This window comes from Oryx dammah, unplaced genomic scaffold (assembly GCF_014754425.2).
Source record: "Oryx dammah isolate SB20612 unplaced genomic scaffold, SCBI_Odam_1.1 HiC_scaffold_11, whole genome shotgun sequence".
In the NCBI taxonomy this organism is placed as follows: domain Eukaryota; kingdom Metazoa; phylum Chordata; class Mammalia; order Artiodactyla; family Bovidae; genus Oryx; species Oryx dammah.
This window is the reverse complement of record NW_024070195.1, coordinates 23,198,057-23,224,032: the sequence shown is the minus strand read 5'-3', so window position 1 is coordinate 23,224,032 and position 25,976 is coordinate 23,198,057. Positions and strand designations below refer to the sequence as shown.

Here is a 25,976-nt window from a genome sequence, read left to right as displayed (position 1 = left end):
TTTTCTTTTGGTTTTGTATATTTTGTACATTAATAATAAACAGTGGAAAGAGAAGTATTTAACCTCTGGTGTGTTTGGACTCTTTATCAGCTGTGGTCAAAGGTTCATCAATACCTCTGGAGTGTGGTTTTCAATCCTTTGTTTTTGGTAAGTGAAACACGGGTGAAGGAGTGCTTTGACTATAAATACCACACACAGGGTAGGTGGCGTGCAGTTCAACGCTGGGGAGGGCAGAGTTTACTGATGACCTGAATTGCAGGAGGTACAGGCGTGTTGATTCTAGTTGATCCTACCAGCCCCGTGACTAGCTTAGGGGAGGGATATAAGTAAAGAAGGAAAAATCCAAGAGCAGTTCCTAGAGAGGGAAGGAAGGAAAAATAGGTGGATTCTTGCAATACGAGCAGCTCCAGTGGAAAAATTTTAGAGTGTAGACAGCTTATTCCCACAGCTCTGCAATGTAGAGGGAAACAGGCCTGCTGCTAGGTATAGATTGTTATTTTTAGATCCTACGGCTAGGTATTGAGGGCGTAATTGATGGAGTAAGATTCCCAGGGATGGTAATTCCCTGGTGGTCCAGTGGTTAGGATTCAGCAGTTTGACTGCCGAGACCTGGGTTTGATCTCTGGTTGGGGAAGATCGTGTAAGCTGCGCTGTGCAGCCAAGAAGAAAAAAAGTATATTAAAAAAACCCCAAACAATCCTAGGGAGACAGGAAGCATGAGGAAGATTAAATAGGAAGTTCTGCTATTCTATATTAGGAGATGACATTTTGCGGGGAGAAGGAAAGACAGGGTGGGGATTTGGGGCTTTAGGTTGAGAACAGTGGTTTCCAACCTTTCAGCGTCATCGGAATTGGGCATGGGGTTCAGCAAATTTTCTGATTCAGTATGTCTGGGATGAATTCCAAGAGTCTACATTTCTAACATACTCTCAGGTGTTGCTGATTGCTGATCTGGAAAACACTAATGGGTGAATTTAACTCAGATGACCATTATATCTACTACTGTGGGCAGGAATCCCTCAGAAGAAATGGAGTAGCCATCATGGTCAACAAAAGAGTCCAAAATGCAGTACTTGGATGCAATCTCAAAAATGACAGAATGATCTCTGTTCGTCTCCAAGGCAAACCATTCAATATGACAATTATCCAAGTCTATGCCCCAACCAGTAATGCTGAAGAAGCTGAAGTTGAACGGTTTTATGAAGACCTACAAGACCTTTTAGAACTAACACCCCAAAAAGATGTCCTTTTCATTATAGGGGACCGGAATGCAAAAGTAGGAAGTCAAGAAACACCTGGAGTAACAGGCAAATTTGGCCTTGGAATGCGGAATGAAGCAGGGCAAAGACTAATAGAGTTTTGCCAAGAAAATGCACTGGTCATAGCAAACACCCTCTTCCAACAACACAAGAGAAGACTCTACACATGGACATCACCAGATGGTCAACACCGAAATCAGATTGATTATATTCTTTGCAGCCAAAGATGGAGAAGCTCTATACAGTCAACAAAAACAAGACCAGGAGCTGACTGTGGCTCAGATCATGAACTCCTTATTGCCAAATTCAGACTGAAATTGAAGAAAGTAGGGAAAACCGCTAGACCATTCAGGTATGACCTAAATCAAATCCCTTATGATTATACAGTGGAAGTGAGAAATAGATTTAAGGGCCTAGTCTGATAGAGTGCCTGATGAACTATGGAATGAGGTTCATGACATTGTACAGGAGATAGGGATCAAGACCATCCCCATGGAAAAGAAATGCAAAAAAGCAAAATGGCTGTCTGGGGAGGCCTTACAAATAGCTCTGAAAAGAAGAGAGGTGAAAAGCAAAGGAGAAAAGGAAAGATATAAGCAGCTGAATGCAGAATTCCAAAGAATAGCAAGAAGAGATAAGAAAGCCTTCCTCAGCAATCAATGCAAAGAAATAGAGGAAAACAACAGAATGGGAAAGACTAGAGATCTCTTCAAGGAAATTAGAGATAACAGGGAACATTTCATGCAAAGATGGGCTCAATAAAGGACAGAAATGGTATGCACCTAACAGAAGCAGAAGATATTAAGAAGAGGTGGCAAGAATACACAGAAGAACTGTACAAAAAAGATCTTCACAACCCAGATAATCATGATGGTGTGATCACTAATCTAGAGCCAGACATCCTGGAATGTGAAGTCAAGTGGGCCTTAGAAAGCATCTCTACGAACAAAGCCAGTGGAGGTGATGGAATTCCAGTGGAGCTATTTCAAATCCTGAAAGATGATGCTGTGAAAGTGCTGCACTCAATATGCCAGCACATTTGGAAAACTCAGCAGTGGCCACAGGACTGGAAAAAGTCAGTTTTCATTCCAACTCCAAAGAAAGGCAATGCCAAAGAATGCTCAAACTACCTCACAATTGCACTCATCTCACATGCTAGTAAAGTAATGCTCAAAATTCTCCAAGCCAGGCTTCAGGAATATGTGAACCGTTAACTCCCTGATGTTCAAGCTGGTTTTAGAAAAGGCAGAGGAACCAGAGATCAAATTGCCAACATCCGCTGGATCATGGAAAAAGCAAGAGAGTTCCAGAAAAACATCTATTTTTGCTTTATTGACTATGCCAAAGCCTTTGACTGTGTGGATCACAATAAACTGTGGAAAATTCTTCAAGAGATGGGACTACCAGACCACTTGACCTGCCTCTTGAGAAATCTGTATGCAGGTCAGGAAGCAACAGTTAGAACTGGACATGGAACAACAGACTGGTTCCAAATAGGAAAAGGAGTACGTTAAGGCTGTATATTGTCACCCTGCTTTATTTAACTTATATGCAGAATACATCATGAGAAATGCTGGACTGGAAGAAACACAAGCTGGAATCAAGATTGCCGGGAGAAATATCAATAACCTCAGATATGCAGATGACACCACCCTTATGGCAGAAAGTGAAGAGGAACTAAAAAGCCTCTTGAAAGTGAAAGAGGAGAGTGAAAAAGTTGGCTTAAAGCTCAACATTCAGAAAATGAAGATCATGGCATCCAGTCCCATCACTTCATGGGAAATAGATGTAGAAACAGTGGAAACAGTGTCAGACTTTTATTTTTGGGGGCTCCAAAATCACTGCAGATGGTGATTGCAGCCATGAAATTAAAAGTCGCTTACTCCTTGGAAGAAGTTATGACCAATCTAGATAGTATATTCAAAAGCAGAGACATTACTTTGCCAACTAAGGTCCATCTAGTCAAGGCTATGTGTTTTCCTGTGGTCATGTATGGATGTGAGAGTTGGACTGTGAAGAAAGCTGAGCACCGAAGAATTGATGCTTTTGAATTGTGGTGTTGAAGACTCTTGAGAGTCCCTTGGACTGCAAGGAGATCCAACCAGTCCATTCTGAAGGAGATCAACCCTGGGATTTTTTTGGAAGGAATGATGCTAAAGCTCAAACTCCAGTACTTTGGCCACCTCACACGCGAAGAGTTGATTCATTGGAAAAGACTCTGATGCTGGGAGGGATTGGGGGCAGGAGAAGGGGACGACAGAGGATGAGATGGCTGGATGGCATCACTGACTTGACGGCCATGAGTCTGAGTGAACTCCAGGAGTTGGTGATGGACAGGGAGGCCTGGCGTGCAGCGATTCATGGGGTCACAAAGAGTCGGACACGACTGAGCGACTGAACTGAACTGAACTGAAAAGGACACAGCCCTAGAACGTTTCTTGGCTGTTGTTTCCAGGATTGGCCACAAGAGGACAGCAATTCCCTAAACGTCACACATGCCACCTGCACTGGCTAATGCTATCCTTTTGCCCCTTCTTGGGAGAGTGTTCAGTCGGCCTACTGGTGCTCTGTGCACTGGGAGAGGACCTGAGAAGACATAATACAAGGGCCACGCTAAGAAATAACCAACGAAATACACAGTTCAAATGAAAAAAATTTAACAATTCTTGTGCTTCTGATTCCATTGACTGCCTGCTTCTCCCCTTCTTCCCTCCATCTCCTGCAACAGGCCACAAGAACCTTTTAAGAGAACTTCATTTTTTCTATTTTAAAACTAAATTCAGCCATTTTTCTTGCAAATTCTCCATGAAAATCCAAAATAACCTGTCACTTGAGTTTCCTTTTTTAAGGCAGGGAGAGAGTTTGAGCATCTGGTCCATGTCACTGTACCCACCGTACCCATTTCTGTTTCTCTAAGCTTTGCTGACTCATTTGAAAGACTGGGAAAGATTGAGGGCAGGAGAAGGGGACGACAGAGGATAAGATGGTTGGATGGTATCACCAACTCGATGGACATGGGTTTGGGTGGACTCTGGGAGTTGGTGATGGACAGGGAGGCCTGGCGTGCTGGGGTTCATGGGGTCGCAGAGTCAGACATGACTGCGCGACTGAAGCCTTGCAGACACATCTCTCCTGTTTCAGGTGGTCTGTTCCTCCTCTTTTATTCCATTCCCACCCCCACCCCCAAAATTACCTTTTGATTCCTCTGTCAACCCTTCCCCACGCACACTGGTTCCATCTCCATCTCCAATTCTGAATCACCATTATTCTATTTCTCCCATTCCTGCTCCCAGGCAGTACACCTAATTTTGAAAAACCATGAAATCCTACCATCTTGGCCCAGTACAAATTACTAGCAGTGACTCAACATTCACAGCTGGCTGGCAAACTTCCTAACTCCTCCTGACTCTCTGGCACCAAATCCTCTGAGAAGGTCAGCCCCATCCACAGTGAGCACCACTTCTTCTCTTTACCTGAAAATATCTGAGTTCACATTATCTCCCTTCCTTAGAGGAGGGAGGGTATCTTCTCCTGCCCAAAGGAACATCTAACAGCACTCCTGGCATCTCCTCTCCCTATCACTGCCCCCCCACCACCACCACTCTACCCAGCAGCCAGAACAATTTTGTGAAAATTCACACTCCTGCATACACTCCGATGGCCTTCTAATGCTCCTAGAACTGTATCCTAACTCCCTATCAAGGTGTATAAGGCTTCATGTGTCCTAGCCACTGCTCAAGCTCTAAGCTCAAGCCATCTTCCAGGACCAGCTTTCTAGCTTCTGAGCCATTGGACTTTCTGGTCCCTTCCATGAACGCTCTTTCTTATCCATCTAGTTGGTTCCTTGTCCACATACAGGCCTTTTTAGTGAGTGTTACTTCCTGAGAAGTCTTCCCTCATCACTCAAACTAAAGGTGACCCTACCTTCCACTCTAACACCATTTCCTGTGACAAACTCAAGGTGCTACTGTGCCCATTTCTGCTTCTTCACCAAGCCTTGCAGGCACAGCTCTCCTGTTCCAACTGACCTCTTCTTCCTTTCTTATTCCATTTCCACCCCCACCCCCAAATAACCTTATAATTTCTGACTTGTGTCAAGCCTATCTTTGCATTTCTAACAAACTCTGGGTGCTGCTGCTGCTGGTGGTCTAGGACATGTTGAGAACCACAGTCCTAGAGCAGCCAGTTCAAGCATCTGAGCTGCTACATCAGCACTGGCCTCACAAGGGCCACTTCTCACGTACCCAGGCCTCCTCTGAGTTCTGCATGGCCATGGCGCTCCTTCCTGGCTTTCACCTTTCCCACTGTAGTGCTGACAGTGTTCCCTAAAACACCTGTCCTGGCTCTCGTGCTCCTGAGGACTCATCCTTCGGTCACCTCGTCCACGTTGCCAAATGTGTGGTGTTCTAGATTCTAAATTGCCTTGAGCTCAGAAGAGAGAAAGATTACCCAGAATTTGATGATTTGGCAGGATCACGTAAGGGAGAACCTTGAGAAATAGTAAGGATCTGTCCACATCCTACAGCCGAAGGAGAATGCCCAGGGTGCTGGGGTCAGAAAACAAGGGCTGCCGTCGCAGGAACAGTCCCCTCCAGGCTGGGTGGCCAGGGGCAGCTCAAGGTCTCTGTTTCCTCATTGGGAAGGTGTGCAGAAGAATCAGGAATTTTTAAAACCATTCCTACAGTGCTCATTATGAACCACATCAGTGCCTGATTTGTAGGTGACAAAGACTGTCATGAATACAAACATTTGTTAATGAAACTTCATTTTTCAGGCTCTGGGTTAGCCATACACTGTACTGGGTGAGGCTCCCCTTTCTGGAGAAGCGCCTTCTTTTGTCCAGATTTAGGTGCATTACAACAGTATATATATTCACGGAACAAACAAAACTTCTGCCTGTGGATGGAAGTTACTTTCAGCATCTGAAGTATTTGTAGTGAAATTAGCATCAAATACTTAAAATGCAAAATTCTGGTGTTCATCTTATAAATAACATTCCTCTCTGTTCTATGTATCATCTATACTAATGAACTGAACAACTGAAGTGCAAGGTGTTAAGCTGTACATGAAATACATGTAACAAAACTAAAAAAAAAAAAAAAATGCGCACTTTATACTTATCTAAAATCTTAGTAAACTTGTAAGGTATGTGCTTTTTATCTCCTTCATGTCACAAATGAGGAAACAGGTACCAAGAGGCTAAGTCCAAGGTCACTCCATTAGTCATGGACTTGAAGTCTGTTCTCATTGTTTTACAAAGGAGCTTCCTATGGAGACTACTTTAACATGTAACATCTTACCTGGCATAAGGCCTTGATTTTTTTTCCTCAAATTCCAAGATCCTTTCTAATCTGGCTGGACACGTACCCAATGGTACTACCTCTGTGACTATCTTCATACCAAATTTTAATTTTCAGTATAAACCTTGTAACTGAGGTCCAGTAGTATTTCTGGCCAGAATGTAACTTCCCAAAGTTAAGACATCGCACCTCAGGAAGCCTTGAGATGGTTCTGTGGATGCACCTGTTTTCTCTCCACTTTGTACAGCTGGCTCTATCCATCTGCCCGTCTTTCCACCCCTCTCACATCCTAATTCAGGATGTATCACCTCATCCCCACTAGGAACTTTCTGGGGCCTGTCCTGTAAGTCTCTAGAGTCCACCTCACCCCTCACTCACTGAAATGACCACCAACCAACCACTTGCCACTTGGGTTTTACTTTCCAAACCCGTCTCTCCAATCTAACACTAATTTAAAAAAAGTGGCCACATCAGCCATGTTCTTCATTAACCCCCTAAACAGTTTTCTTCCTTAGATCTGCTCTTTTTTCCTACATTTCAAAAATGGATCCCTGCTCATGGTTAAAAGCCTTACTATTTCTCAAGGTCCTCCCTCAAGCGATCCTGCCACAAAACCCAGTTCTGGGTAACCTTTCTCTTCTATGAGCTCAAGGCCACTTAGAATCTACAACTCCGCACATTTGGCAATTACCTGTATCAGCGCTGTACACTCACATCTTCTAAGTCTTCTCTGTCTAGATTATGCACGAAGGCAGACCAAGTCTGCGCCCTTCCCGTATACCCCACAGTGCACACAGTAACTCTGCGGGGATAGACACTCTGGTCCCTGACCCCAGGGTGGAGCTTGGATAGTGAGAAACCCGAGTGTCCTAGTCCTGGCTAGAAGGGAGGACTCCCTTTCCCTTGCACTCATTTGAAGGGCTGGGGGAAGGGAGAGGCTCCTCAAACAGCAAAACTGTTTGTGACAGTAAGGTAAGACTGCAAGTGACACCCGCCTGCACCGGTGGGGAAGAGAGGCTGCCGCCCACTGCCAGGAAAGCGAATACAGCAAATCAAGATACAGAAGACTTCCAGCTCCCACGAATCTCCAAACAGCAACAAGGCGGCGGCAACTCCTTTCCTTTATTTCTTCCCCTTGTAAAGGGCGATTCGAGTTCAGCAGCATTCCTTTCCTGTCCCCAAGTCCCCCATCAGACCAGATCCTGCAGGCACCAGATCCTGGGTGGCAGGAGCCGCAGCAGCTGTTGGTATCCATTAGGTCAGCACTGAATCCACCGGAGGAGGGCAGCACCACTCAGACCAGGCGGCAGCTGCACCCGAAGCTTGGGGCGGCCCAGAGGCAGCCTTCCCCGTGAGGACAGAGGCTCGGACAACTGGCTGCGTGAGCTGGTTGGATGGAACCCCATGATGACAAATGTCACCTCTGCCTGTACAGAGGGACTTCAAGGACAAGGCCCACTCAGTTATCTCAAGAGAAGCAGAACAGATGAGTCTTTCAGAGAAAAGGAAGCAATCAAATATCCTGGTCACATCAAGACCACACTCCGCCTTCACACGCCCGAGCAGCTGCCACGCCGGCTGTAGCCCAGAGGAAGCTTCCGAGTGGAGAGGAGATGGGGCATGTCCGGGAAGGAAAGCTCACTCTCGGGGCCGGCTGACCATGACTTCTCCCAGGGCCTCCAACACCTCCCGCTTGTAGTCTTCGAAGTCACCGTCGATTTGGCTAACACTCTGCTCCTCCACCACCCACAGCTGGCAGTTGGTTTCTGTGATGAGTCGGGCATCATGGCTGACGACGATCACAGCTTCGAGGCCAGACAGCGAGAATGGAGGACAGGCAGAAAGGAAGAGGGGAATCAAAACCTGTGAGGAGGGTTCCCGGCCCCAGGACACCTACAAGTCCCATCCCCAAGCGGGGCAGGAGGAGGGCAGGCCCGAGCTGACTCACCACCCTTGTACTCGTTGATGGCCTCCCCTAGAGCGTCGATAGACTCGATGTCCAGGTTATTGGTGGGCTCGTCCTACAGGGAGGAGGCGTCCCGAAACTGAGTGTTAACGACCCTTACCTTTCCTGGTGTCGGCCCCGCCCCACAGCCCCATTCACTCACCAAGATGAGGACGTCGGGCTCCCGACAGGCCAGCTCTGCAAACACAACTCGTGCTTTCTGCCCACCTGGAGCGAAGGGGAAGGAGAACCACTGCACCTTCCGCCACCTGACGTGCCGGCAGGTGAGCCCTGAACGCCTGCGTGTGCGTGCAGGTGCATGCGTGCGCGCTGAGGTCCCCCAAGTCCCGGCTCCTCTTCCCTCCCGCCTCGAGGGACAGTGTGCAGGAGGAAATTTTGAGGAGGGGGACGCCTGCCCGGGCCCCGGTACCAGAGAGCTTGCAGATCTGGATGGTGTGGGCGTGGCTCTCCAGGCCGAAGCGGCCCAGGCACTTGCGCGCATCCTGGTAGGGCAGGTTGAAGCCCCGCTGCAGGTACTCGGTGGCCGTCTCCTCCATGCGCAGCTGCTCTGCATACTGCTGGTTGAAGAAGCCAATTTTCTGCCCGAGAGGAGAGGAAGGTGGTCAATGAAAGTCAGACTTCCTCTCGGCCTCTGACTACCTGATTCCCAAAGCCACTTACCAGCCGGTGGTTCTTCCTCATTTCACCCCGAGTCTGCAAGGAAAAAGCAAGGCGGGGCAGAGTGAGCGGGGGTGGAGAGGAGCCACAGCTCCACCTCCCAACTCTGAAGGGAAATGAACACCAGAACGGGGCTGGGAACGAGCCAGCACAAGAAAGGTAACACAGGTGTGCTGCCTAACATGACCACGGCAGGCCAGGAAATCAGAGGCAAGAGGAAAAGCGAGGAGGAAGTGGAGATTCAGAACCAGGAGCAGGCTGACCACGAGCAGAAAACCCCGTCCCCACCTTCCAGCCAGAAGTTTTCAGGGTTCCACTTCAGATGGGAATGAGTTTGTGGGAGGATCTAGGACACCTTTCTAAAGACTACTCTGTGGGTGTGAGGCAATGTGCCTTCTCCACACTTGCCTGGAGGGCAGACCACCTGGCACTACATATACGGCAAAAGTCCCCGAAGCAATTCTAGGGAATTTAGCTTAAGGAAAAACTAAATTCATGAACAAGTACAGTAAGACTCTTTACTATAGTATTGTCCTTCAGTGAAAAACCAGAAACATTCTAAACAGACGTCAAACAAATTATAATAGATCCATGAGAAAAATGCATAAGACTACAGGCACAAAAAAGTGCTTAATATACATTATCTGAAGAAAGCTAGCTACAAAACAATTCATAGGATAACCCACTTTTGTTAAGAAAAATAATTACATATATGCTTGTAAGGGAAAAAAAAAGGAAACCGATCCATTAAAATTAATATGGGTTATCTCTAGATTTTTCTCCAGCTTATGCAATTTTTTTTTCATCTGTCCCTTGCTTAGTTCCCCGATCAGGGATCTAACCCGGGCTCCTGCCAGTAAAAGCCCTGAGTCCTAACTACTGGACTGCCAGGAGTTCCCTGGTTCACACAGTTCCTAACGATTCTACAATGGGCATATATTTCTCATATAACCAGAACACACAAGCAGGATGGAGGAGGCATACCCTTCATCTGGGCCCACTTCTCCAGGTCTGTCTCCAGGTCTGACTGATCTAAACTGTCCTCCTCTACAGCACCTCTTAAGGAAAAGAATCATCCATGACAAGTTCTGTATTTAACTCTCCACAGCAGAGAAGGCTCCCCAGGAGCCTCCAGGGAACAGCCGTGTGCTCATGCCTCCGCTTGCCCGTCACCACGGCCCTCCCTGACTCCTGGACTCACCGGCGTCAGCTTGCCTGTCAGCAGCAGCAGCAGGGTGCTCTTCCCCACGCCGTTAGGGCCCACGATGCAGACTGCCCAAGGGAAGACAGAGGTCAGAAGTGAGGTCCCCAGAAACTCCCCGGGGCTCCTGCTCCATGGCCCGAGTCCCACCTCAAACCCTGCACTGAACCTCCCCTCAACTCACTCCTCGAGTCCATGTCAATGCCAAAATCCAGATTCTTAAAGAGTGGTTTCTGCCCCTCATAGCCAAAGGTCACACCTGAGAAGGCAAGAAAAGCAGCACTTTATCTTCTCTTCAGAGTCCCCCTAGAGCCCTGGAGGGGCGGGATGGCAGGACCGCATCCGCTCACCGTGCAGGCCCAGCACCGGAGGGCTGAGCGGCGGCGGGTCGGGGAATGTGAAGCGCACGGTGTACTCCTTGGGGCGCTTCAGCAGCTCGGGGGCCTCCTGAGACTCCTCATCCTGGTTTTTCCGCCGGCACTTCTGCTGCTTTCGAGTCAAGGCTTCCTTGGTTTGCTTCTCCTGAGGAGGACGGGGAAAGGGAGACATCCAAGCCTTGGATGGGAGGCCTTGAATGGCAGGCAGGGTCCAAGGCCCCTTCCTTCTCCCAAGAAGATCCCTGCCCAGGAAGAGCCAGTGCTCACCGCCTGCTTGGTGGACTTGCCGCCCGCCTTTAGCTCCTTCAGCTTTTTCTCCTGCTTCTCATATTGCTTCAGTAGTTCCTTCTGCTTTTGCTGGTACATCTTCTTGAAGGTCACTGGGGCAAGGGGATGGGGGGTCATCAATGCTTGTCCCTGTCCCCAGGAGGATGGGGGATGGTGGGGGCAGGGGTCATGTCCAGAATTCTGAAATACTCAGAATTATCACCACGTCCCTATGTCCATCCCTCCCAAGCCTTTCTCCAGGAACCATCCCTTTCCTTGCCCCCAGCGTCCCACGTACTATAATTGCCCCTGTAGTAGTGAAGCCGCTGGGCGTCGAGATGGATGATGTCAGTACAGACGTCATCCAGGAAGCCCTGGTCGTGAGAGACGATGAGCAGCGTCTTCCGCCAGCCCTGGAGGTAGCTGGGTTTTAAAGAGTGTGGAAATGTCACAATCTCCAGGTTAGAGTGCAGACGGGGGCAGGAAGCAAAAGAGAGAGGCTGGGGTGAGAGCTGTCAGGGGCAGAGTGGAGAACAGCAATACAAACCTACAATCCAGGGCCACTCACTTATTGAGCCAGATGACAGCGTTGAGGTCCAGGTGGTTGGTGGGCTCGTCCAACATCAGCAGCGTGGGCTCCATGAACAGCGCCCTAGAGGGTGGGCGGCAGAAGGCAGGGTCAGTGGGAGGAAGACTCTTGCTCAGACAACCCATAGAAGCCTCTGCTAAGTGGAGCCTGAGACCATAAACACTCCTTTCCAATCTCTCCTGAGAGTTCCTGAGACAGATGAGAACACACCCCCAGACAGGGAGAGAAGCCCCCAAATCAGACAAGTACGGGAGGGAGAAGACAGCCTTGGAAGAACAGGAAGAAGGGAAGGGTGGGCGTAGGCCGGAGGGCAGAGGGTGGGAGCCCACCTGGCCAAGGAGACACGCATGCGCCAGCCCCCCGAGAACTTCTGTGTGGGTCGATTCTGCATCTCAGGGTCAAAGCCCAGGCCAGCCAGGATCCGGCGGGCTTTGGCCTCTGCAGCGGCCGCCCCGGTGGCCCGCAATTCTTCGTACACCTGGGAGGAGGGAGAAGAGGACACATGTTGGGGGGTCCCGGGAGTCCCCCATCTTAGCTCGTGTCCCCTGCGCCATCTCCTCTACCTTCTCGAGCCTCTCAGCAGCCGCGTCGTCGCCCTGCTCCAGCTGTCCCTGAAGCCGCCGTTCCTCTTCCAGCAGCTTCAAGCGCTTGGTGTCTGCTCGAAGGACAGCCTGCACGGCTGGCGTCTCGTCAGCTACCACCTCTGGGGGCCGGGGAGCAGTCAGGGTGCACCCAGGGGCCAAGGCTCCTGCCCCCTCTTCCCTGCAGCTACGTTTCTGGACTGCCTGACCCTGCCCAGTTCTCAGCACTTGTTCCAGCCTCTCAACGCACTGCCCCTACTTCTGTGGAGCCCGTTTCCCAGTCCCCAGTCTCCCCACAAGACCCTTCCAACTCCACAACCACGGGCTCTTCTGTTCTTAGCTGGCTCACATACCCCATGGTAGCCTCCCACAGGCCCCTGAGTTTCCCCCGCCCCACCAGTCCCTCTGCCACCAGCGGCCTCACCCTGCTCGCACAGCAGCACGTCGATGTTGGGAGGGATGCTCAGGGCTCGGTTGGCGATGTGCTTGAGGAGAGTGGTCTTGCCCTTGCTGGGGAATGAGAGCTTTGAGGACCAGGCTGCCTCCGAGAACAAGTCTCTTCTCCCTCCGGCCCCTCCCCGCTCACAGCTCCAGCCCCTCCTCTCCTCACCCATTGGGTCCCACCAGCCCGTAGCGGCGGCCAGCGACAATGTACAGGTCTGCGTTGACGAACAGCTCCTTGCCGTGGGCTGAGATGCTGAACTTCTCCAGCTGCGATGGTCAGGAAAGAGTGAGCATGTGAGAACTCCCTTCCGTATGTCTGGCAGCTGCACCTTTTTCTCTGTGGGGAAGGTCCCTCCCCATCCACTGCCTCTAATCCGAGTCCACACCCTAAGCATGGCCAGCCTGTCCCACCCTGCTTCCCTCCGAAGCTGGGCTCCTATGCTGGTTCTTCTATCTTCTTGTTCAAGTTTGCAGAACTCAAGATGTGGTGAACGCCTCCCAGGTTTCTTCCCAGCGGACCTCCCCCTCACACCCACTTCCTCGGTCACCATGGCCTCTCAGGAGAAGGGGAGAAGTGGCAGGTCCCTGGCTGAGCTGGTAGGAGAGGGCCCCTTGGACCTTACCTTGATGTCAGAGGCATTTTCTAGCATGGCCTGGCGGGAAGACACCTCTGCTTGTGACACAGAGAAGTCATTTTCAGCAGCATTGGCTGCTTTTAACGAAGCCACCTGACGCTCATACTCCATCTGAGAAGGAAGGAAAGAGCACATTTGAGGCCTCTGCCTGCCACTTTCCCATTGCCACAATACACACCCATGTCACCAGACACCACGACACTGTGCTCCCAGAACACAGCTGTTTCCTTACTCCAGCTGTTGTACTCAGCCCAGCACCCAAAGCTCTCCCTTCACATGTCCCCTACTTGAAGCATTAAAACGAAAACTTCTTCCGCCTTTGACCACTAAGAACCCAAGGTCTTACTTGTTTCTTGAGTTTCTTCTTCTCCTTCTTGCTAAGATGAGCACAGGGGTCATCGGCCTTGGACTCCCCTTCTTCCTCCTCCTCTTCTCCTTCCTCTGAGCCCTGTGAGAACCAGGCGATGGTAAAAACAAGGGAGCCCTTTGAGAACTTCATGTCATCCACTCCCAGCTCCACACAGTCAGCTCTGTCTCTCTCCCAGAATCCTGAAATATCCTGGCGGTGCTCACATTCTCATACCCACTCTGGTTTCCTTGTAGACCTGTATCCATCTGTGCCACCAGGAAGGTACCTATGTATGTATATATGAAGTGTAAAGACGTATATGTACCTACACCTATGTAACTGTCAATACAATGTAACTAAAGGCAGAACAAAAGGAACAGGTTCTCTTCCTCAGTATCAAAGGAGTTTCTCTGCAGGTAAACACGCAAAGCAGAGGTCCAGAAGCCCTGTGCAGAGCCACTGAGGAATCCAACAGAATGAGAACGAGCAGGTGCTGGCGGCACAGGAGAGCCCAGAGGTCACTCGATGACACAGATGAGAAGAGTGAGGCCTGAAGAGGTGGCAAGATGTACTCAGGATCACACAGGGAGTGGCAGAGCCAGAACCGGGGCTGAGGGTGCCGGCCATGTCCCTTGCTCTTCTGGATCAAGAGGTGCACATTAGGGCCCTTGAACTAAAAATGGCTTCTACATTTTCAAAGAGTCTTTCCAAAAACAGAAAAGAAAAATATGTATCAGAGATTGTATATGGTCTGCAAGTCCGAAGTATTTACCAGAAGGTCCTTTACAGAAGTTTGCCAACCTCTCTTCTGGGGAGTAAGAGCACCCAGGTTGCAGCTCACGTCCTGCCCCTGGCCCAAGGGCCACCAAGCCTGGGCCCCTCAGCCCACCTCCCCCCACCACCGAAACACACACCTGCTCTGCCTTCTTGGCCTTCTCCTTCCCTTGCTTGGATGGTTCCTTTTCTTTTGTTACTTCTTCTTCATCCTCCTCCTCTTCACTCTCCAAAGCAGCAAATTTATTTTGAGGCTACAGGGAAAAGCCAGCAGGTCAGATGCAATTGCTCTGATTCTTGAGACCAGCCCACCTCCCGCCAATGTTCCCTCACCTTGGCTTTCCCCTTTGACTTCTCCTCCTTTGTCTTTTTGCCCTTCAATGCTGGCTGTTGTTCCTGAGATACAGCCTGGAGAAGACAGACACAGACACACAAATTAATTTGCTATAACACAGACGGAGGAGCCCGGTGGGCTGCAGTCCATAAGGTCGCTAAGAGTCGGACACAACTGAGCAACTTCACTTTCACTTTTCACTTTAATGTAGCAGAGAAGGAAATGGCAACCCATTCCAGTGTTCTTGCCTGCAGAATCCCAGTGATGGGGGAGCCCGATGAACTGCCGTCTATGGGGTCGCACAGAGTCGGACACGACTGAAGCGACTTAGCAGCAGCAGCAGCAGCTTGACAAGAATTTCTAGGTAGTCCAGGAGTAGCAGTTAACTATACTAAGTCTGCCAGGGAGAAAATGAGACCCAGAAAAACCCTAGCCTCTAGCAGGAGACAGACAGTGAAGAGACGAACAGTGAACAGCGAAGCTAAGGGACTGTGAGTTAGGCAAATGAATCATGTGGATGGGATAGCCCTAACACTGGAGGGCTTCCTCCAGAGGGCAAATCTTGAGAAGAGATAATGGTCGTGGGCTTGGAGAAGGCGTTCTAGGAAGAAGAGAAGGCATAAAGAATAAAGGCTTCAGGCTTCCCTGGTGGCTTAAGAATAAAGGCTTCAGCACACACTCAGGCTGGATTCAAACATCTGATGAGGCTAATGTGTATACAAGACAAGTCCCAAGTAATCCTGCAGAGGGGTTCTGGTGCAAGGACAAAGAGTTGAAGGTCTTTGGTTTAGATTTTAAGTTTGAAAGCAACAGAATCGCTGTAAATTTCCGAGTGATAAAGAGTACTTTTAAAAAAGCTGATTTTGACAGGATAAGCTGAAAGTATAAGCAAGACTGGCCTGGCCTAGAAGAGCTAGTTGAAAAGCAGGAAAAGAAGCCAGGGAATCATCACACTGTAGTCAGAGGTGCCACATGGGGTGGGAGGGACCAGCAGAGCCAGCACTATCACCTTATTGATCCGATTCTTCTCTGGCTTGGCTGGCTTAGGAGGATGTTTTTCTTCCTCCTCCTCGTCTTCACTCTGATCCTGAATCAGGGCTGCAAAAACATTACCACCCTGGAGAATGAAAGGGCAGAAGTCAGTAGGATGGTCAAGGCTGCACCCCTGGGGTCTCTGTTTACCACCCAGACAGATGGCCTACCTTGGTTTTCTTCCCTCCTCGGGGTACTGGGGCAGGCACTGAAATGACAAGGGGAGAAGGTGAGCTGGAAAGAGAACGACCACGACCGCTCCTCAATCTACTCCAACTCCAGATCAAGGAATGAGGCACCTGGCTCCTCCTGACTCAAGGGTTCCAGGTACCCATCTCCCCTCAGTGCATTTACCCTCGTCCTCCTCATCGCTGGCTGGTACTGAGAGCTTCTTAAGACGCTCCATGAGCTCCTTCTCCTCTCCGTCATCATCCACATCCTTTTTCCGCCTCCCTTTACGGGTGTCTCGCTTCTTTTTTTGCGGCTGAAAGCCAAACAGGGTGAGAGAATGAAGCCTGGGCCGCTGCTGTATCTCTGCCCCAGAGAAAGCTCCCCATCAGCTGAGTGAACCAGCGCGGGCTGCAGAGGGGCTGACGGACCAAAGATGCCCCCATGGAGTGGTGGGTCTGCTGACACCCGTACCTGCTGCGGCTGCTGCTGCTGCTGCTCCTTCTCCTTGAGCACTTTCTCCTCTTCCCCAGCCTGTTTGTCTTCTACTGCCAGCTCCTCGAAGAACTAAAACAGGAGTTAAGATCTAGGTAAACACGGCTCAGAGACCAATCAAGCCCTTCACCACCATGCATGTACCTAGGGACCTGCCACGCAGGCCATCCCACCTTGCTCCCTCTCCCAACAAGACCTCTTCCCCTCCCTCCTGGCCCCACCGACTTCACAGGGCCACCTTCTGCTGGGAAACACCCACAGCCCTCTCTCTTCACCCCTCATTGCCTCACCGTCTTTTTGGTCTTCTTGTCCTTCTTCCCTTTCTTCACCACTTTGTCTAGAAGGATTAAGCAGACGTTGTGGATGATTTGCAAATTCCAAAGCCACCCTGATCTCACCTGCCAACCCTCAGTGGACTCTACCCTTCCTCATCACTGCTTTTCTAGCTCCCTCCCTGAACACTGTCCCACCAGACAGACAATGGTGGCTGGTCTAGTGGGAGGCAGAAAAGGAGAATCCACAAGGTGATGGTGCCAGAGGTGGGAAGTAAGACAGTTTTCAGAGATGATGCCAATGTTTTTAGCTGGCAAAATTAGCTGAGCTAGAGGTACTATGAATAACTCGGGATATACTGGGAGAGAAAGACCTTTCCCCACCTCAGTCACCCATGGGAGAGAAAAGTAGAACAAAGTATTATATGTCATTTTTGGAACCTGCAGGCCACGGAAACAAAGCCGTCTGCTAAGTCAACAAACACCTGGGTCTATGCCACACCTGCTCCGCTTTCAATTCCGGCACAAACCGCGCTGTGTTAAGGCTTAACTGGGCATCGGTCCTTCACCCCAGAGTGACCTGAGACACTGCTTAGCTTGTGTTCCCAGGGAGCAAAGTGGGAAGTCGAGAAAAGTTCACTGACAAATTCCAGCCTCTCCTTTCTATCTCCGTTTCCCTGAAGACAGAGGGTTACGTCTAACTCCTTCCTGACATAAGACGGGGAGGCAGCCAGCAGCCTCGTGATTTCTCTCCACTTAGGCCTATCCAGCATCACATTCACCCCCAACCATCCCACCGCCTATTGCTATTGGATTCTATCCAAAGGCACTCCTGCAGTCACTTAAGTTTCCCCCATCCCAAAACCAAACTAAAGCCTTCTGCTATCCACCACATTAAGTAGTCTCAGACCAGGATGCTACTGAGTCCACAATAATCATTTATCAGATGCTGAGCATCTACAGTGTCAAAAAGTGAGTAAAATGAAGGTCAAGCCCTATAATTTAGGGCCTCACAAATGAGAAGGGCGTATCCTATTTCTTTTGCTCTTTCTCTGCCCATACCCATGTTGTGGACACTGGCTTTTCCCTGCTCCTTGGTAACTCCCAGGCATGCTTATGTCTGTCTTTGCTTAACTGGTGACCTCCACCCTGAACACATTGCAAAATCTGATCCCTGTATTGGGTGACTAGTGTGATGGAACCGAAAAGATGTGGAGAAATAATGAAAGACTTTCTATATATGCTATTCTGAGGAGTCTAATCCTAAAGCTACTAAGAGGGAGGACCCATTGTAGTACACAAGCCGGAATGATGCGATCGGCTCACTCTGACAACACTCAGAAGTGACTCAGACACTAATTTCTCTCCATGGACTAATACAACCATGCCTCCTGACCATTGGTTCAAGTGTGAGAAGTATTTTCACCCAGGAGCAGGAAAAGGCTAAGTGTGGCTAAAGCTACCCTGTACCCTCCACGTCTTCCCCCCACCACACCGGCTCCTCCCTTTCGTAAGGACACCACTGAAGCAGTTCTTCATTTCAAAGCCAAGTGAACCACTTTCCGAAACCTTACACTCCCCCCACCCAATTATTTTTTCTATTCTTGTCTTCACTGAGTCTCAAAAGTGCAGTCCACACTAGCCCCCTCCTCGTCTCCCATTCTTTTTTGAATATACCACAGGCTGATTTGGGCGTTACCTTCTAATGAACACTACTTTTGTCAAAGCTGCCACCATCCTCTTAGTTGTTCAATTCAAAAAGGGCTGTTGTGGTGTGTTTTTTTTTTTTTTTGTAGTCCTTATTTTGCTTGATTACTCAGCAACATTCCATGCGACTTCCCTCATCATTTTCATTCTTCTCTCCTGTTGTTACTTAGCGTCAGGGATCCTGATGGTCTGCCTCTAGTTTCTCTGGATCCTCGCCTTTCTCAGTCTCATATCCTCAGCCTCCTATATGCTTTCCCTTAATTGCTGAAGTTCTCTTGGGTTCCCATCTTAGACCTCTTTTCACATCAATCCACAGACACTCTCTAGGGGACTCCCCGGACCCAACAGCTCAACTACATCTGTGTCTTCACTCCCAGTCTACCGCTCTCTCCACGGCCACTGAACAAACTCTCTCCTTGCCGTCTCAGAAATCTCCAATTTAGCATTCAATAACTGACCTTACCTCTTCCTGCTCCCCAACCCACAGCCCATTACAGCTTTCAGTGAAGAGCCTAGTACCTGCGGAATTATTCAAGTGAGTGTCAGCATTAATTCTTCTCCCCTTAGTTGGTTCCCAGCTCTAGTCAATGCCCTGGCTTCCTCTCTTATCACTTCTCACAGGGATCTTTACTAGGGCCTCCTAAATGATCTCCCTGACTTCAATCATTTCTATGCACTTCAATAGGTCTTCCTTCTTAATGTCTTTAGGATTAAATTCCTTGGAATAGTGTATAAAGCCTTTCAGTATCTTGTCTTGCACACCTTTTCAATACCATCACATGAGTCAATACAATACTGGGAACCAGCCAGGCTCAACTACATCTCTATCTTTGCATTAACTGTACCCTCTGCTTGCTTAGAACCTTCTTCCCTTTGCTAACTCATAATGATCCTTGGAGAATGACCTCAGCTATCAGCTATATTCCTGGGAGGCTTTGCTGACACTCCCATCCTATCTGCCTATATGTTGCCCCTGTCTTCTCTAGTCCCACAGCATTCTCAAGCACATTCCCTGACTAAAGCTCTGTCCCCTATACTAGACTTGCCCCTTCTCGACAGGCAAGTCTTTTCATCCCTACATCTCCAGTTCTGTAAAATTAGTCACTGTTTACCCACTATAATTATTTCCGTCCATCTTATCTCCCTCTTGAAATACCTTCAAGCCTGGGAGAAGGTCTTCATATATTTTTGTCCCTTCTCCAAAGCACAGTGCATAATTAAACACAAGTGGCTCAACAAACGTTAGCTGTTTTTAAGTAAAACATAATCCTCCATTCCAATACCCAGTATCTACCTTCTTGCTCCACTTGAGTCAAAAAGGTGTCTTATGAAAGCTGTCTTAGGCACGACTCCATGAAGGAATCAGCCTCTCTTGAGAAGGAGATGGGACCCCAGGGGAGTGCGAGTTGCGCTGGTACGGAAGAATAGGTCGAGGCACATTCCTGCCGGTTGTGGAATATGGTGTGACCGAGATATTCAAAAGAGAAGAAAATAGGGCTTTTCTCATTTTCCCCATCTCTTCTTCCTACGATATGCTCTTCTTGGAATAATCTTTTAAGTTTTTTTTTTTTTTAACGCGGACCCTCTTTAAAGTCATTACTGAATCTGTTACAATATCGCTTCTGTTTTATGTGTTGTTTTTTTGACCAGGAGGCTTGTGGAAATCTTAGCTTCCTCACCAGCGATCCCGCACCTCCTGGATCGGCAGGTCAATTCTTAGCCAATGGATCACCAGGAAGTCCCTCATACGCTCTTCCCCGTCTCTTGCCCGGTGTTACTGAAGCTCGTGCCTGACAGCCCGACACCTTTTCTTTTCGCAGGCATCCCCAAAGCACTCCTGCCAGGGCAAACTCTTCCCGGCCCCACTGCACGCATGCGCAGTAGCCCCCCGAACGGCCCGGTGAGTCTCGCGCCCGCCATCCTCTCCTAGGACCCGGCGCACATTTCTCTCTCTTCTCTTTTCTATCTTCTTTCTCCTCTGCCTGCCAGCCTTACCTGTGGGGCTCGTGGTCTCTCCGTCCCCGATCCACTCGGGCTCCGGGGGCTGCTGCTTGGGCCCCTTCGGCATCTCGGTGGCAGTTATGGTAACTCTGGCTTCGCCGGGTGCTATTTCCGCTTCCGGTAGCGTGGGGCCCGGAACCAGACTTGCTCTCTACGTCTCGGCTGTCGACTCCGCCCCTGGACGGCCCACGTGCGCGCCGCGCCGTCCTGTAGTGGGCGTGCCTGCGACCTGGTGGGAGCGTGGCCTGCAATGACAGGGCGTGGCCGGTGCCCGCCCACTCGGGTCGCGACAGCAGGTTTAAGGACATAATTATTTCCGACTAGTATGAAAGAGTGAAGTCTTTTTTTTTTTTTTAAATAAAAGTGAAGTTGCTCAGTCGGGTTCAACTCTTGCGATTCCATGGACTGTAGCTTACTAGGCTCCTCCGTCCATGGAATTTTCCAGGCAAGAATACCGGAGTGGGTTGCCATTTGCTTCTCCATTAAGTCTTTAAAAACAAAACTGAACACTACCTTGTTACCCGTCCTTTCTGATTGGTAAGGAGCAGAAAAGCAAAGTCCACTAACTCAGAAAGAGGCTTTGTAGGTCTAGTATTGAGATATGTCACAAAATCCTGAGGTGTAGAGATGTAAACGAGGAACTGTAGCCTAACAAACAGGAATCACAGTGCAGTGGGGCTTGGGTTCACTTTTTTTTTTTTTTTGGTAACAGCTTTTCCTAGGTGTAACTGACTTAAGGTAAACTTTATATATTAATACAATAGACAACCAGTAAACTGCAAAGTGAATGCTATAAGTTTTGACATGTTCAGTTCAGTTCAGTCACTCAGTTGTGTCCGACTCTGCCACTCGAGGAACCGCAGCACTCGAGGCCTCCCTGTCCATCACCAACTCCGAGTCCACCCAAACCCATGTCCATCGAGTCGGTGATGCCATCCAACCATCTCATCCTCTGTCGTCCCCTTCTTCTCCTTCCCTCAATCTTTCTCAGCATCAGGGTCTTTTCCAATGAGTCAGCTCTTCACATGAGGTAGCCAAAGTATTGGAGTTTCAGCTTCAACATCAGTCCTTCCAATGAATACCCAGGACTGATCTCCTTTAGGATGGACTGGTTGGATCTCCTTGCAGTCCAAGGGACTCCCAAGAGTCTTCTCCAACACCACAGTTCAAAAGCATCAATTCTTTGGCGCTCAGCTTTCTTTATAGTCCAACTCTCACATCCATACATGACCGTAGCCTTGACTAGACAGACCTTTGTTGGCAAAGTAATGTCTCTGCTTTTTAATGTGCTGTCTAGGTTGGTCATAACTTTCCTTTCAAGGAGTAAGCGTCTTTTAATTTCATGGCTGCAATCAACATCTGCAGTGATTTTGGAGCCCAGAAAAATAAAGTCAGCCACTGTTTCCCCATCTATTTCCCATGAAGTGATGGGACCGTATGCCATGATCTTAAATCACCACCAAAATCAATATTTGGGACACTTCGAATTCTAATAGGTGTGGTATCAAAGTGCTCCCATAGCTCTGCCAGCTCCCTTCTCTCTTTAAACTGCTACAGTCGTGCTTTTGTCCTCACCATTCCCTGGCAAGGTCACCACTCTTGCCAAGGTCAATGGATTGGGGCCAGTTCTCTGTCTTTATCCTACTCACTTCTCAGCAGCACTTGATACAGATGGTCACTCCCTTCTCTTTTTGCTTTCTTCAGAGGCACTGCTCTTTCCAAGTTTCCTTTCCTGGATTCTCCCTTTTCCCTTTTCCTGGCTTCTCCTCCTGAAGTCTAAATATTGAAGTGCCTCCAGGCTCAGCTGTCTTTTGTCTAGACTTATTACACATCCCTGAGATGGGAAGATCCCCTTGAGGAGGAAAATGGCAACCCTCTCCAGTATTCATGCCTGAAAAATGCCATGGACAGAAGCACCTGGCAAGCTACAGTCCAAAGGGTCTCAAAGAGTTGGATACAACTGAGCGACTAAGCACACATGCATGCGCATAACTTTAAATATCCAAAACTGATGAAAATCCCCAAATCTCTCTTTTCGGCTCCAATTTCTGCCCTAAACTCATGAATCCAACTGTTTATTGGACATCCTCTCTGAGATCTCTTATAGCTATCCCAAATTAATATGCACAAAACTGAGCTTTTACTTTTTTAATTTTTAAAAGTAATTGTATTTATTTTAGCTGCACTGGCTCTTTGTTGCTGCGTGAGGGCTTTCTCTAGCTGTGGCACGTGGGGGCTACCCTTGCTGGTCGTGCACGGGTTTCTCGTTGTGATGGCTTCTCTTGCTGTGGAGCACAGGCTCCAGGGCACGCAGTTTCTGTAGTTATAGCTCACAGACTCTAGAGTGCAGGCTCAGTATTTGTGGGGACTCAGTAGTTCATGGGCTTAGTTGCCCTGTGGCATGTGGGATTCTCCTGGACTAAGGAGCAAACCCCTACATTGTCCAGCAGATTCTTAAGCACTGGACTGCCAAGGAAGTCCCTGAGCTCTTATGTTTATTCCTCAAGGCTGTATCTTTTCCAGGTTTCCCCATGTCAAGAAATTACACTATCTTTCATCTAGTTACTGAGGCCAAAACTAAAAGGTCATCCTTTCTCCATTCCCGCTCCTCATCAGCAAGCCATGTCTGCCTCAGTCATTCATTCAAAAGTATACTGAGTGCATAGTATGTGCCAGGCACTCTTTTAGGCCTTTGGGATATCACTGAATAAAATGAAGATCTCTGCTTACATTTCTAGCAGAGGAGTTACTACTATGGTAAAATATACATCAAAGTAAAAAGTATCAGGAAGGCAGGTTTCAGCACTAAATGGACATCATGAGGCCTCAGTGGTGTGAAATTCAAGCAAATTCTTGAAGAAAGTGAGAGCTCTGGCCACAAGCACTTCCAGAAGAGCATTCTGGTGGAAGGAACAGCTAGTGCAGTGTCTTGTAGAAGCAGTGTGCTTGGCGTATCTGCGGAACAAACAGCAAGGAGGCCAGGGTGGCTCTAGTGGTCCGAATGAGCAAGGATTGCCGGAGAGGCAAATGGAGAAGGAAAGCAGGCTGTGAACTGGAAAGGGGTTTTCAGATCACTGGGTTTCTACTCTTGACTAAGATGGAAATCATTACAAGGTTCTGAGCAGAGGAGTGACCTGACTTGACCTATATTTTAGAAGGATAACTTTGGGTTCACATTGATGGAGGGGCATGAGATAGGAGAAATGGCAGACGCAGAGTGACCTCTTGGAGGTGTTGGTGAAGGTTCAAACCAGGGTGATAGTAGTGGAGGTAGTGAAAATGGCTGGTTTCTGAATATATTTGACAAAAAGAGCCAGCAGGCTTTGTTAATGAACTAGACATCAGGTGTGACCAAAAAAAAAAAAAAAAAAAACTAAGGATGACCTCAAGACTTCTGGTGTGAACAACTAGAAGGAGATGCTATCAACTGAGACTTTAAAACATATCCCAAATCTTCCCACTTCTCTCTACCTCTACATCATCTCTTTCCTCTGGACCACCAAAGTGGCCTCCTACCTGTTCTCCCTGCTGTCATTCTCCTTCTCTAGTTTATCCTTCCAACCTACAGTTAATGGTAGTTTTAAAACATAAATCATTTCCTCAGAACACTCTGGGAACTTCAGAGCGGTCGGTGCATGTACATGCAGAATGATCCAGTGGTTAAGAATCTAGTTTCATGCAGGGGACTCCAGTTTGATCCTTGGTCAGGGAACTAAGTTTCCACATGTTGAAAGGATACCAAGCCCACAACAAAGAGCCAGCACAGCCCACCCCCTCCACACACACACAATCCAAACACTTTGCCACAGCTCTGTATCATTTAGCCCCTGCTGAACTTCCTGATCTCATCTCCCAGTCTAGACCCACTTGCCTTCTATTTCTACTTCAAATCCCTCAAACTCACTATTGCCTCGGGGCCTTGGCCCTTGCTGTTCCCTATGCCTGGAATGTACTTCCTCAGGATACTCATATGGTTGCTTCCTCACTTAATTTCTGCCTCTATTCATAGGCTATCTCCTCAAAGAACCACTACCTATTGTAGTATTGACCTGTTCTCTTCCACCTGTCACTCTCCAACCTCTCCTTTCACTTTGTCTTCAAAGTATTTCTTAAAATTATATACGTATTTATTGTCTACCATCTTCACCAGACTATAAACACCATAAGTGCAGACATGTTTCCTTTTTCACTGATATATCCTGAGCTCCTAAAACAGTGCCTGGCTCAGAGTAGGCACTACGTATTCATTAGATGAATGTGAGGCTTAAAGAAGACAATACATATCGGGAACTTAGCAGGGTACCTGGCGCAGGGCTAGCAACCAGACAATGATACCTTCTAAGCTCTCACCCCGCCTGTCTGACCATCCCTCCTCCTCGTCATGTCATTCTTGTCCTTCTTGTCTTGGCTGTTGAATGTCAGCTGTCCTCTAGGCTAAGTCCTGGACCCTCTCCTCTTCCCATCTGACACTCTCTTCCAGGTGATCTCAGCTACAGATTCCTCAGTAAGGTCTATCCTAACCATCACTGGCTCCCAACCATTATTCTCTATATAGTGCCCCATTTATATTCTTTATATCATTAACCACAACCTGTAATTACTCATTTGTTTACTTTTGAGAAAAACAGTGCCTGACAACTGGAAACAGACCTGACCCTGGCAGGTAGGCCTTGGTATTGCTAACAGCTGGTCTGGCCCTCACATCTAGGCCATGGTGCTCTCGCACTGGTCATAACCTCACAGAACACCCAAGTCAGGCAAGGCCAACCTGTGACTGTGATGAAGTAAGATAAAGTCTATCATCTCTTCTAATCGAAGACAAAAACAAGGTAACTGTGCAAACCATAAATTCTGAACAAGTACCTCTCAGCTAAAATGAGGAGTGGCTGCTTTTTTTTTTTTTTTTCCAATTACAGCTTCAGCCATATTTCATCTCTCCCCTCAAGAGGAGGCTTTGTATCTGCAGGTTCCACATATTCAGATTCAAGCAACCTAGAATTAAAATATTAGGGGAGATTAACTCCAGAAAGTGCCAAAACGCAAAACTAAATTTGCTGCACATTTGCAACTATTCACATAGCATTTACATTGAATTTATAACTATCTACATGACATTTACATTATTTTCAGTATTATAACTCATCTAGAGATGACAAAGTACAGGAGAGGATGTGTGCAGGTTTCACGCAGATATTATACCATTTTACCCGAGACTTGAGCATCCTTGCCTTGGATGTTGGCACATAAAGGGGTCCTGGAACCAGTGCTCCCTATACCCTGACAGACAATGGTATTAAAATGGTACTAAGACATGCAATCATAGAGTTGTCCCCACTTCCTGGGAGTGCTCAATCTAGAGCCCCCTCTTCCTTGAATCTTCCCTCAAATCACCTAACACAAACTCCCATCCTGTCATTTTTAATTCTCTCTTTTATAAGATCTTTGCAGGTGACAAAACCCAACTGTTTAACTAGAGGTGGTCGCTGTTTGGTCCTTGGCTGGAGGACACTGACAATTTTACTGTCCCATTCTCTATCCCTCGCCCTAATTCTAGCAGGGAGGGCTGGC

The 25,976-nt window shown here is 48.4% G+C and overlaps 1 protein-coding gene across 2 annotated transcripts; it reads right to left on the bottom strand.

The window, feature by feature from the left end:
* Positions 1–5,995: 5,995 nt before the first annotated feature.
* Positions 5,996–20,542, bottom strand: ABCF1 (ATP binding cassette subfamily F member 1). Of its 2 annotated transcripts, none has more exons than XM_040250174.1 (25): positions 20,403–20,542; positions 16,719–16,765; positions 16,408–16,500; positions 16,120–16,252; positions 15,936–15,973; positions 15,743–15,850; positions 14,733–14,807; positions 14,540–14,653; positions 13,623–13,724; positions 13,265–13,387; positions 12,808–12,908; positions 12,622–12,707; positions 12,180–12,319; positions 11,946–12,094; positions 11,596–11,679; positions 11,326–11,450; positions 11,028–11,140; positions 10,734–10,905; positions 10,568–10,642; positions 10,384–10,454; positions 9,186–9,218; positions 8,935–9,103; positions 8,668–8,732; positions 8,508–8,580; positions 5,996–8,364 (listed from the first exon to the last, which is right to left on the bottom strand). In XM_040250174.1, the coding sequence occupies exons 1-25, from the start codon at positions 20,473–20,475 to the stop codon at positions 8,198–8,200; spliced, it is 2,529 nt and encodes an 842-aa protein (XP_040106108.1). In that variant the 5' UTR covers positions 20,476–20,542; the 3' UTR covers positions 5,996–8,197. The 2 variants fall into 2 exon arrangements, with proteins under 2 accessions (XP_040106108.1, XP_040106109.1); XM_040250175.1 differs by having other exon boundaries at positions 16,120–16,249.
* Positions 20,543–25,976: the final 5,434 nt, after the last annotated feature.

What these genes read in the sequence shown, in the direction of transcription:
- ABCF1 (XM_040250174.1), bottom strand. Translation starts at nt 20,475, where the DNA reads ATGCCGAAGGGGCCCAAGCAGCAGCCCCCGGAGCCCGAGTGGATCGGG. An exon ending in ACAAGAAGACCAAAAAGACG is followed by an intron (nt 16,501 to 16,718) that starts GTGAGGCAATGA and finishes CTCCTGTTTTAG; the next exon opens with TTCTTCGAGGAGCTGGCAGT. An exon ending in CATCAACGAGTACAAGGGTG is followed by an intron (nt 8,365 to 8,507) that starts GTGAGTCAGCTC and finishes CTGGCCTCGAAG; the next exon opens with CTGTGATCGTCGTCAGCCAT.